This window comes from Bombus fervidus, chromosome 17, assembly GCF_041682495.2.
Source record: "Bombus fervidus isolate BK054 chromosome 17, iyBomFerv1, whole genome shotgun sequence".
Lineage (NCBI taxonomy): Eukaryota > Metazoa > Arthropoda > Insecta > Hymenoptera > Apidae > Bombus > Bombus fervidus.
In genome coordinates this window covers 4,394,036-4,405,332 of record NC_091533.1, presented here as the reverse complement: position 1 = coordinate 4,405,332, position 11,297 = coordinate 4,394,036, and the positions used below count along the sequence as shown (strand labels likewise).

The window sequence follows — 11,297 nt, the reverse complement described above, 5'->3', positions numbered from 1 at the left end:
GCTTTTAAAGAAAATTGCGCATTATAATGCGCACACGAATATACATATACATAAGAATGCTTTACTTCACACAAACTCAATTTTTTAATATAACATATTTTCTTCACCGATATAAACTTAAAAATAAAAGGACTTAATATCATAAAATAAATATATTAATAAGCAAATTACAAATGTACTTATTTCTATATTCATTATTACAATATATAGGGTGTCCCAATAATCATAGTACAATCGGCAAAGGGACGATCTTATGTAAAAAAGCAAGTTGAAAATGTAGAATAAAATTTTTTCATATGCCGCTTCTTTTTCAAAAAGATCTAATTTGAAAATTTGTTAAGTATGCTTGAATTTGACCAATTCTAAATTGGACAAGAGTGTATAATCGATAAGAGATTATTTTGCACGTGGAAATAAATCGAAAATGTAAAATCAAATATTTTTTGTGTGACGCTTTGCGTCCGAGGAAACGAAATTTGAAAATTTATCAAATATGCGTACAAAAAAATTTTACTCTACGTTTTTTAATTTTTTACACATAGAATCGATTCGTCAGCGATCACGCTATAATTTGTATAACAGTTTATAAACGAAATATAAATAAAAAGTTATACAGTTAATAATTAAATTTTAATAAATTAATTCATTCATTCTCAATGAAAATGATTTTATTCGTCCAAGATATAATTTAAATGTTTTTGAAATTTTATTCGGGTATTGTATTGTTGCAATTGGTTAAATTCATGAAGATTTATAGAAATCGCACCTAAGCTTCTTACACTGCCGTCAATTATGGTCCATCTGTAAGACATGCAACCCTGACCAACATTTTCTACAGATCTATTAAATTTTATAGAACAAGTCGGAAAATTTGGTGCCTATATAAATTAGCTGACAGTAACCGAGTAGGTTCAAATAAATATTACCTTAAAAAAATGTCTTTCTTACAAAGTTTTCTCCAACGTTATATGCCGACTGTAAAAGCAGAAGAAGAAGAGTTGATTGATCCTCAAAAAATACTTCGTGTAAGTAAAAATTGTTATATAATATTTGTTCCCAATAATTAAGAATTTCATATCTCAAGTTTTAACGTTCGTAATTATTATTCGTTATTGCAATTACTGTTTCATTCTGTTCTTTTAAATATGATCATTCTATCATATATAAGTCAAAATTTATTTGTATAAAACTATTGAAAGAATTTTTGTTGATATGTAATCAATTGTGACAAAAATTAAGTAACAAAAAATTTGGTGTATATTCATTTATAGTCATCTTTCTTTTACAATTAAAATCTGTTTGTCAAAATAGTTAATATAATGTACACATATAATATATCAATTAGATTATATTTATAAAATATTAGTTATAATTAAAACGTAAATTCAATGTTAGAATACATGATTATTTTCTTCTTAGGAAAGATGCTCAAAACAACCTAAATGTACCAGTTTGCAAGAAAAACTGGACACTTGCAATCAGCGTGTTAATTCAAGGAGTAACACAGAGGAAACCTGTATGGAAGAATTAATTGATTATGTAGAGTGTGTAGATCATTGCGTAGCAAAAACACTTTTTAGTAAACTTAAATAAGATTATGTTATTTAAAAATGTGTGATCTTTATTATAAAATATGTTACAAATTAATTCAATGCATTGTAGATGAATAAGTAATGCTAGGAATAAATGATAATATATCAATAAATATTAACTTTCATCGACTCTCCTTTCATCTGTATTTAAAATTTAGTAACTATAAATTTAACAAACTTTCAACAAGAATAATCATATAATACAGCAAAATATATATAGTGTGATTCACACGAAATAATATAAATTTTTGGTATACTTTTTTATAAAAAATGCATATGGAATGATATTTATTTTATTTACATATGAATATGTATTTTTTTATTTATTTCTTTGTTCATTCAGCACCTAGTTGCAATACATCAAAACATACTGCACAAACACGCACAGGTTTATTTAATCCAAATTTTACGATTGGAACGTCTTGATCGGAGCATTTATTACATAAAATTCGACCACAATGGCGGCTAAAAATATTAAAAATAATTCATTTTAGGTAAATCTTAAATACACTGATTTATAAATTTATGTAAGTTCAAAGATTATGTACCAGTGATGTTTTCGCATTGTAAGGGAAAATTTTGTACCACATTCCAGACAAAGATCTTTATCTGCCCATGGTGCTTCTTGTGTCAAGGAATCTAGTAATCTGTATAGTAATTGTTTTGTTGCTACTTGATAATTAAAAATTGTAATGCCTTCTTTATTCATAGAACCTAGGCATGCACCAGCCTTTACTAGAGTACGACAAAGTTGACCATTTCCTTTCATATAAGCTATCAGTAATGGAGTATTGCCATCCAAATCTTGGATAAAATAAATATCGTTTTATTTAGCTTATAATAAAATAATATTGCAGTTCTATTTAAAAATAATCTTATAATTTAATATATATAATACTTTCTGTATCATATGGATAAAATCAATTATTACTACATTGTTCAAATATAAACAATCACATATATATATACATATATGTACAAAAATATATCAGAAATTCAGCAGAAGTACTACTTTTTTTTAATTAACCGTTTGAGTCCCAGGGGTTTTTGAAAAAACACGGTCGAAAAGTCCCAAGCAGCGCGATAGCGAAGAGAAATAAGCGGCACAATAGCGCTTGTCATATTTGTTATTTTATGAAATATATCTATATTATTATATATGCGTACTATTAGTTTATAAATATTTCAAGTTTTGTTCAATAAAAATTATTGAGAAGATAACAATGAAATACAAAATATCGTCAGTCGTCCATGGCGTTCAAATGTACTGGGACTTTTTGACACAAAATCTAAACCGCTTGATCACGCTGCTTGGGACTCAAGCGGTTAAATATTCTAATGTAAATACTTCTAATATGAACATATTAATATTTTGGAGTAGTATGATGTATCTTTACCTGCATTATTTACTGGATATTGTGACATACATTCCAAGAAAAGTTCACATATAGTTGCAGCATTATCTTTTCCACATCTAGCTAATTCGTGTAAGGGATTTCTTCCTTTAAGATTTACAGCCTCTGCATCTAATGTACATTCCGTCAAAAGTGCTCTCACCACTGATACATGACCTTCTCTTACAGCTACATGCAATGCATTGTCACCATCTGCATTTACTGCATCGAAGTTTATATTGTTCTATAATAAGAAAGTAAACATATTCAATTATTTTCTGTTATACTCAACTTATAACTGAAGATACATATATTTCATTTAATAAGATTTCTGAAATAGTTTATTTTATAATACCGTTTAGATCAAACATATAGATAAGTTATGGTATTCACCTGCAATAAAGCAGATACAATTGCTGCATGACCAGCTTTTGCAGCAGCATGCAATGCAGTATTTCTATTTGCATCTGTATCATTAACACGTGCACCAGCCAATATTAAACTTCTCACTAACATTTCATTTCCAGAAACCGCAGCAAGATGTAAAGGTGGAGTTTGTGTAACATCATGAACTCTGGAATTTACGTCTACCTATAAAATAAAAATCATGAATCATTTTATTGCATATGTATTTTGTTTGATCAGTTTTTTAAATGCGTCAAAATTTTTATGAAATAAATATAAATTCAAATGCATTTTAATTACTACAAATACAATATTTACCTGTATAGATAATAGAAATAATATGCTTTCCATGTCATTCTTTTGAATAGCAGTATGTAAAAAATTTCTGCCTTTATTGTCATATTGTTCAGCAGCTTTAGGTAGTCGTTCCAATATTGCTTGAGCAGCTTTGTTGTTTCGAAATGTTAAAGCTGTTGCAAATGGTGTTAAACCTTTTTTATCTCGTTTATTTAAATCTATATTAGGATGACAAAGTAAAAGAGAAATAATTTGTGAATGTTGATTTTGTATGGCAACATGCACTGGAGTTTTGCCCTCAACATCTCGAGCATTCACATCAGCACCATGTTCAATAAGTGTCTGTACAACTTGTTCTAAACCCCACTGACAACATAAATGTAATGGAGTACATTCATCCCTTGCTTCATCACCTCCAATACCACCTGGGCCAGGTTTTCTAGGTGTGTTTAAATCACAGCCACTGTAACATACATAATTTTAGAATTTAATTATTACGATTTTTAATAATAATAAATAATGAGAAAAGGTATCTTTACAATCTTTAATAATAATTATATAGAAATCTGATTGCGTCGAATTAAATTAGAATTTCGAAATATTTTATTATATTTTCGATATTCTTATATAACTAGATATTTTCAAAATTCTAACTGGACCAAACCAAATATTAAATATCCTGATGTCAAATTCTTATATATTTTTAATAATTACATATCTTAATATGTAATATACCTTCTTATAAGGAACTGTGCAATATCTTCTTTGTTGTGGTCAATTGCTCTGTGTAACAGTGTTTGTTGGCAATCATCTGGACCAGGACCCCAACAGTCAGTGTCTGCTCCATATTTAACTAGAATAGATGCTACATCCTCTTGATCTGAATCCAGTGCATCCCATAATGGACATCCTATAGAAGTATCTACTCCTCTTTTACAAAGTGCTTCTACAACTTCACCCAGTCTACAGTGTATGGAAAGTTGCAGTGGAGTTTCTCCATCTGCAGTTCTGAATGAAATAAAGTATTTACTGAATATCACATAATTAATAAAACCATTTGACAACAGATTATTTAGTGATTTTAGGTTTCGTTTTATTTATACTAACGAAGCAACATAGATAGTTATAAAATTACTTTGATAAAATTTATCTCAACCTGAAATTTCTTGCAATATCTAATGTCAAAGAGATAAATGCCATTAAGTTAAAAATGAAATAAATAAAATACAATTGTTTCTAAAATGTTTAATATCCATGCTATTTACCTAGTATTCATATCGGCACCATTTTCTAATAAAAAAATCGCTGTCGCCGAATCCTCTTTTAATATCGCTTGATGCAACAATGTTAAACCATCATTACTGCACTGATTGATATTTGCTCCAGCTTTTATTAAAGCCAAAACTATATCTTTGCCCTTCTTAAATGGAGCCTTAATAGCCAAACTTAAAGGTGTTTCATTCGCGTTATTTTTTAAATTCAATTGGAAATTTGAATTAGGTGCATGTAACAATTCTATTACAATATCAAAATACAAATTGGAAACAGCAATATGTATCGGTGCATCGCCAGTAGACAATGCAACTTCGTCAACTGGCAAACCAGTTTTCAATAAAGCTCGCGTTAAATTTTTCGAACCAACTTTACAAGCTTCGTGTAAAACCAAATATCCTTCATTATTCTTTTGCATTAAGTTATCCTTACAATAATCGATTAAAAATAATGCAGCTTCTTCTTTATATTCTCTTATCAAAACGTGTAGTAGAGTGTCCCCTGTATTCTTATATACAGGATTCGGAGTTGCACCTTTGATTAAAAGTTTCTTAGCAAAAAATCCACTAAATGGATCTGTTTTCATTGCGATACACAATGGAGTATCATTTTCATTAGTGCTTTTGTCCAAGTCTATACTTTGACATTCTAATAAGACATCAAAAAGTGGTTCATTTCTCTCCTGAATACAATTATGTAAGGCAGTCCTGCAAGAATAAGAATCAACAATAACATTTATAGAAGGTGTCTAACTTTAATTATAAGTTTAATGTTTTTGACACCTTATTATAAGTAGATTGCAGATGTTTATGCACTTATGGGAACTTTTAAGCTATAAAATTACACAGGTTACGCATAATATGTAAGTATATGTAAAATATTTACAGGGATAGATTTGGATTGGTGGAACATCTAATAAGAAACTGTAAGAAAATAGGAAGGGGTATTAGCATAGAGGATGTGGTGAGTGGAAGGAAGGACAAGAGAATAGAGAATTGGCTTAGGAATTTAAAATAGGAAAGGAAAGTGGAAGGAGAGGGTAATAGGAAGTAAATAATAACAAACAAGTTAATATTTAAGATGGAAAAAGAATGAAAAGAGAGAATAAATAAAAGAATGCGTAAGTTAAGTTAATATTGTAAAGTTAGGACAAATGTAAATCAAGTCTAAATTTCTTGGCTAATATTGTTGGTAAGACTGAAATAAAAAATATATCTATCTATATATGTGAAATATCCAAAGTATAGTACTTATTATATCTAGTAGATAAAGTAAATCTTTGTGTGGGTTCTACTTCAATTTTCATAAATTTCTGCAATCTAATTATGAGATAATCTGTAAAACTAATACAGTTTTTTAAAAATTCTATCAAAGTTCTAACTATAAATTACTACTTTTGAACCAATTTTAATTTTAATTTTTACAGTGACTTCCAATGAGATAATTAAGTAAAAATAATTAAATAATTATACCATCCTCTGTGATTTTGTAAATTAGGGTCAATACCAGCATGAAGTAACCTCAATGCGACAGCTAACATATTTTCTGAATCATGTTTTGTTATTAAATGTAACGCAGTACATCCTTCAAGTTCTTCGGGATTTTTTATATCCTTCACATTTCGGGTAAGTTTCATGGGCTCGCATAATTCTTTCATATTTCCATTATTTTCTAGCTGTTCTATTATAAATTCAGCCGAATAAGAATCTCCTTTAAAAATAGCAGCTTGGAGTAAAGAAAGACCTCTTGAATCTTTTGCGCTTAAATCGGCCCCGTGTTCAACTAAAGTGCGCGCCAGTGATGGTTGACGAGTTTTTAAAGCAACTTCCAAAGGCATTTCTCCTTTATGATCCAAAGCATTAATGGCTTTCGTTAACTAAGACAATAAAACTTTTAATTATACAATGATATTTATAAAATATATATAATTTTTTCATTCAATATTGTATAAAATATTTCTTATACATATATATTGTTCTAAACCAATAATTCATAAAGAAAGACATTTTTAGTTGAAAGTTTAATTTATTTAATTCATGATTGTATCTAATAAGATTAAAATAATACAGTTTTATTTAATGAAATTGTAATTTAGAAGGTTCGTGATATGTAATTGACTGAGAACCACTGTCTTGATTTTATGTAAAAGATATACGATGCGGTACGCCCAACGAAACGGATGTTTGTTCATGCACGCATTAGTGCTAGTTACATACATACATAGTTAGTATTAAAGATTGCATAAACAATGTGAACGATTAAAACGGGAAGGAATATGAAGATGTACTGATTCAACAGAAACAGTCGTTTGTAAAGGATAGAAAAGCCATGATGTGGCGTGTGATAGGCTCATCTAACAGTCAGCTTCCGATTAAAGGAGCATATTTCTTCGTAGCAGAACGAAAAACAGTTAATCAAAATCCTACGATTGCTCTATGGCATTTAGTGAATATTAATAAAGGGTGCTGTTTAAGAATGAGTGACAGTGTTTAGTAGAATATAGTTGAAATGATCTCTGATGGAATCGAACGTAAATATTGAATTTCTTATGATATTTTGAAGTTTAAAACATTTAAGTACGAATTAAGTGCAGATTTTTGTTTACATTTTTCAATTAATATTTGTTTAAATTCATATAAATCAGTCTTTTTCATAAAAGAAATTAATAAGTACCTCTTATTTTGTACTGATCTAATTAATTAATAAATTAAATTTAAAAAATGTATTTCTCATTGTATAAAAATAATATTACAATATATCGAAGATTAGTGCAACATATGGTTTCATTATATTAATTACAAATTGATATAAAAGTTATTTGTAACCTTTTAGATTTTTATAAATCACTTTAAAAGTTTTTTGTTTAGAGCAAAGAGTGTATACAAAACATTATTGTTTTCCTTTAAATAAGTTATTAAGGTTATGCTTATGCAAATATTATTTTTTAACAGAAAGATGAAAATATATAGAACTAAATTTCATTAAATCTATTTTTATAAACTAAACACTCATTCTCTACATCAAAAGTGACTCACTTAAACTAATTTTAATGAATGATTTTTTTATGGAAATTCAGATACAAAAATAATTATTTTATATTATATCTAACAAAAATATACAGCTATATGCATCCAAATAAATATAATAATTATTATGATAATAAAAAATACAGTTAATTTGGAATCTTTATATTAAATCATTTTTATTTTTAAATGTCATTTCTAATAGTAACTAAACTTACTGTTGATAAATAAAATTTTTTCAGGTTTGCGTAATGATGATGATAAATTGAACTATGAAATAAATAAATATAAATAAAAATTGCGCTAAAATTGGTGTAAATAGTATTATTGTATTCTAACCATATTTTGTTTAATTATAAATGAGATGACTTCCCAAATACAGTCAAAAAAAATCTTATTAATTGCTATAATTTTTCTATGTATGTTTACATTTAACTTATATATTTTATCTTTATATAAAATAATTTATATTCACATTGAAAGCATTTATTCTTTACTGCTTAATAAATATTTTTAATCATATTGTATGTCTGGAATATTCAATATTTTTAGTTACATTAATAATGCAAATAACTGCAGAAGGTATTGCATGCTTCAAATGTTATGCATCACAATCAGGACATGAAAAAACTGATTTATTATGTTCTCATTTTGATGGAAGTCCTAGGTTTCAAGTGCATTGTCCTTCGTCCACACTTTGTGGAAAAAGAACGATTTATTCTAAATTCAAAAGTAAGTAAAGTGCTGCTGTATATAAATTGAAAAAACGTGTTAATTAATTTATCATCTTCACCAGCACCTATGATCACAACTGTAGAAAGGGACTGTGCACCTCAAAAACGTACAGTATTAACCTATAGCGATAATAAGTGGCAAAACAGAGAGGAAATTGTAACATCAGCTTACAAAGAAGGTTGCTTTATTGGTGAAGATAGGGGAGCACCAGCAGGTCCATCAGAATATTGCTTTTGTGGTCACCATTTATGCAATTCATCAGAACCAACCAAAACCATCAATATATCTTATATTTTTATACTAATAACAGTATTACTGTTTGCAACACTATTATGATATTCTTTCTCTAAGTACTTATTATGGTAAGAAAATTTTTTAATATATATATATATATAAAAATGGTATAAAAAATGTTATAAAAATCAATCTTCGCTTTACTTTTTGATATTAATCCTTATAAATTATGAGATTGTAAATCAATAAACACATCTAAATAAAAAGAAATAATTTTTCTGTATCATCTATAACTATTGAACTATATTTAGTAATTTACTGTAATAATTTTCTGTAATAATTATATATTCCAATTATAATTATATATGATAATTATATATACCACATAATAATTCCAAAAATTAATTCCAATAAAGTTTGTTACTATTAATATTTGTGAAACAATAACATAAGCTGTGAATGTCTTTAATTTACTACATAAATATTACTTTACTATTTATAAAAATTAAAGGAATAATATGGAAACACCAAAACATGATTGTTATTATAAAATCTTGTAAGTATATTACACTTACAAGTAAGACCTATTATATATAAATAAATAAACATTTGTAATAATTTAAAATATGCAACTTACCCCTGAATTATTTTCCACTAAATATAAAAAAACCACATCTTCCCTCATTAGTCGAACAGCGGCATGCAATGGGTATTTACTTTTAGTCTGTAATAATTTGTATAATAGAGATCCAGGCATTTCTTTAAAGTCTTCTCCTGTTAAATCTTCCTAACAACATGAAATTTTGATCAGTTAAGAAATTGAAATTATGCAATTCAATATATGTTTCTATCTCTCTTACCCAATGTGCAGAAATCAAAGAACTGCAATGCTCTTTTAATTTCTGTGCACCTAATTCCTCAGCAGCTGCGTACAACTGAACACAATCTTTGAATCCTACAATTCCAATTAAATATTTTTCACATTGTTCAACTAATTCTGTCAGCTGAAAATTAGATGCTGCTTTCATTAATTCTAAAGTTAAATTCTCTTGAGGCACCTTCCCTGTGTATATCCATTTCAACAATATTAATCCAATCTTAGGCTCCAAATAAGTCCAATCTACAGAAGGTGTTTCTTATTATATCTATATACATGTAATTTTTCTTCATACATTTCTGTTTATATTTTAATGCTTTACCTAAAATGGTCACTTCTGATAGTGTTGATTCACTGAAAAAATCTGTTCTAGCAGACAATATAAATTTATGTGCTGGTATTTCCTGATTTTTCAATTTGATGATCACATCGCTAAAAGATATATGTTTATTAGTGACAAAGCTTATATAATAAATTATGATTTGAAGAAGTTATAAACCTATAACGTTGTTGACTATATAGAGATCCAATGGTTGTCAAAAGTCTACCAATAAATCCTGTATCTTGTTTATTTGCAGTAACAATTGCATATTCACGTTGAAGTTCCGTATTTGTATTGTATAAATTAACATACTGCTCCCTTAATAAAGATAGATGCTGTTGCCATTTTTGAGCTTCTGTAGAATCTTCTGAAATGCACGAAGTGTAAAATAGTCTATAAAACGTAAATAAACATTTTGAACTTACCCATAATTATTATGAGCAATTATTTTTACTCTTCTTAAACGTAGTATGAAAGTTATTGCATGTCCGGCTTTTTACGTTAGTTCATATTTGTTCAATGTAATCTGTTCTACGTGACAATGATAAAAAATAGATAATAATGATCAAAAGTTCCTACGGGAGATATCGGAAAATAGTGTCGATGTTTCGTTTACGCTAAAAACATATATTAATAAGATTCTAACACGTATTCTACGCCCACGTACAGTATTCATTACATTTGTAATTCACATACATATTTTCCTTTCTGAAGAAAATGTAGCCACACTTTTGAAAGACAGAAAAAATTCCTATACAATTTAAACTACAAAAAAGTAGAAATCTCTCTTTCGTTAGTTTCGATCATAACAATAGTAGTATTACATACGGACAAATTTCTTATATTATGTTAATTATAGCCACCTTTTAGATTCTATTCGGTGCATGAATCTATTAAATCATAGTTCATAACACAATAATGAACGATGTTATACAAATTCATGGGACTATTATATCAACGTTTCGATAAAGCTCATTCCCCAGATTTAATCTAGTTATATTAAGTATATGTAAAATAAAAATATAAAAAGATACATTTTTATAGGTTTACATTTTAAATATATTTTGAATAAAATCATGATATAATGTCAAATATTCAAACATTATTTAAACAATAGATATAAATATTAATGGCTTTTAGCAAAAA

The 11,297-nt window shown here is 27.5% G+C and overlaps 3 protein-coding genes across 10 annotated transcripts; 2 read left to right on the top strand and 1 right to left on the bottom strand.

Moving 5' to 3' along the window:
- The first annotated feature begins 761 nt into the window (after positions 1-761).
- On the top strand, positions 762-1,711 carry Uqcr-11 (Ubiquinol-cytochrome c reductase 11 kDa subunit). The gene is made up of 2 exons (XM_072020100.1): positions 762-1,025; positions 1,420-1,711. The coding sequence occupies exons 1-2, from the start codon at positions 936-938 to the stop codon at positions 1,591-1,593; spliced, it is 264 nt and encodes an 87-aa protein (XP_071876201.1). The 5' UTR covers positions 762-935; the 3' UTR covers positions 1,594-1,711.
- On the bottom strand, positions 1,708-11,231 carry LOC139996035 (rabankyrin-5). 6 transcript variants are annotated; one of them, XM_072020059.1, is made up of 14 exons: positions 11,015-11,231; positions 10,577-10,682; positions 10,329-10,515; positions 10,152-10,261; positions 9,813-10,072; positions 9,590-9,739; positions 6,433-6,836; positions 4,954-5,667; positions 4,424-4,696; positions 3,710-4,151; positions 3,380-3,577; positions 2,990-3,230; positions 2,141-2,396; positions 1,708-2,057 (listed from the first exon to the last, which is right to left on the bottom strand). In XM_072020059.1, exons 2-14 carry the CDS (start codon positions 10,578-10,580, stop codon positions 1,928-1,930), a joined length of 3,369 nt encoding a protein of 1,122 aa, XP_071876160.1. In that variant the 5' UTR covers positions 10,581-10,682; positions 11,015-11,231; the 3' UTR covers positions 1,708-1,927. The 6 variants fall into 6 exon arrangements, with proteins under 6 accessions (XP_071876160.1, XP_071876157.1, XP_071876158.1 ...); XM_072020056.1 differs by having other exon boundaries at positions 10,329-10,518; positions 11,015-11,229; XM_072020057.1 differs by having other exon boundaries at positions 10,329-10,518; positions 10,577-10,677; positions 11,015-11,229.
- On the top strand, positions 7,057-9,382 carry LOC139996054 (uncharacterized). Of its 3 annotated transcripts, XM_072020097.1 has the most exons (4): positions 7,057-7,490; positions 8,226-8,402; positions 8,536-8,715; positions 8,780-9,382. In XM_072020097.1, exons 2-4 carry the CDS (start codon positions 8,348-8,350, stop codon positions 9,052-9,054), a joined length of 510 nt encoding a protein of 169 aa, XP_071876198.1. In that variant the 5' UTR covers positions 7,057-7,490; positions 8,226-8,347; the 3' UTR covers positions 9,055-9,382. The 3 variants fall into 3 exon arrangements, with proteins under 3 accessions (XP_071876198.1, XP_071876200.1, XP_071876199.1); XM_072020099.1 differs by lacking the exon at positions 8,226-8,402 and having other exon boundaries at positions 7,058-7,490; positions 8,563-8,715; XM_072020098.1 differs by lacking the exon at positions 8,226-8,402 and having other exon boundaries at positions 7,058-7,490.
- Positions 11,232-11,297: the final 66 nt, after the last annotated feature.

Coding starts and splice junctions, on each gene's coding strand:
- Uqcr-11 (XM_072020100.1), top strand. CDS start 936: ATGTCTTTCTTACAAAGTTTTCTCCAACGTTATATGCCGACTGTAAAA. Junction 1,026..1,419: donor ATCCTCAAAAAATACTTCGT/GTAAGTAAAAAT, acceptor TTTTCTTCTTAG/GAAAGATGCTCAAAACAACC.
- LOC139996054 (XM_072020097.1), top strand. CDS start 8,348: ATGACTTCCCAAATACAGTCAAAAAAAATCTTATTAATTGCTATAATT. Junction 8,403..8,535: donor AATTGCTATAATTTTTCTAT/GTATGTTTACAT, acceptor CAATATTTTTAG/TTACATTAATAATGCAAATA. Junction 8,716..8,779: donor GATTTATTCTAAATTCAAAA/GTAAGTAAAGTG, acceptor CATCTTCACCAG/CACCTATGATCACAACTGTA.
- LOC139996035 (XM_072020056.1), bottom strand. Junction 4,152..4,423: donor GCACAGTTCCTTATAAGAAG/GTATATTACATA, acceptor TGTATGTTACAG/TGGCTGTGATTTAAACACAC. Junction 2,397..2,989: donor ATATCCAGTAAATAATGCAG/GTAAAGATACAT, acceptor ATTTTATCCAAG/ATTTGGATGGCAATACTCCA.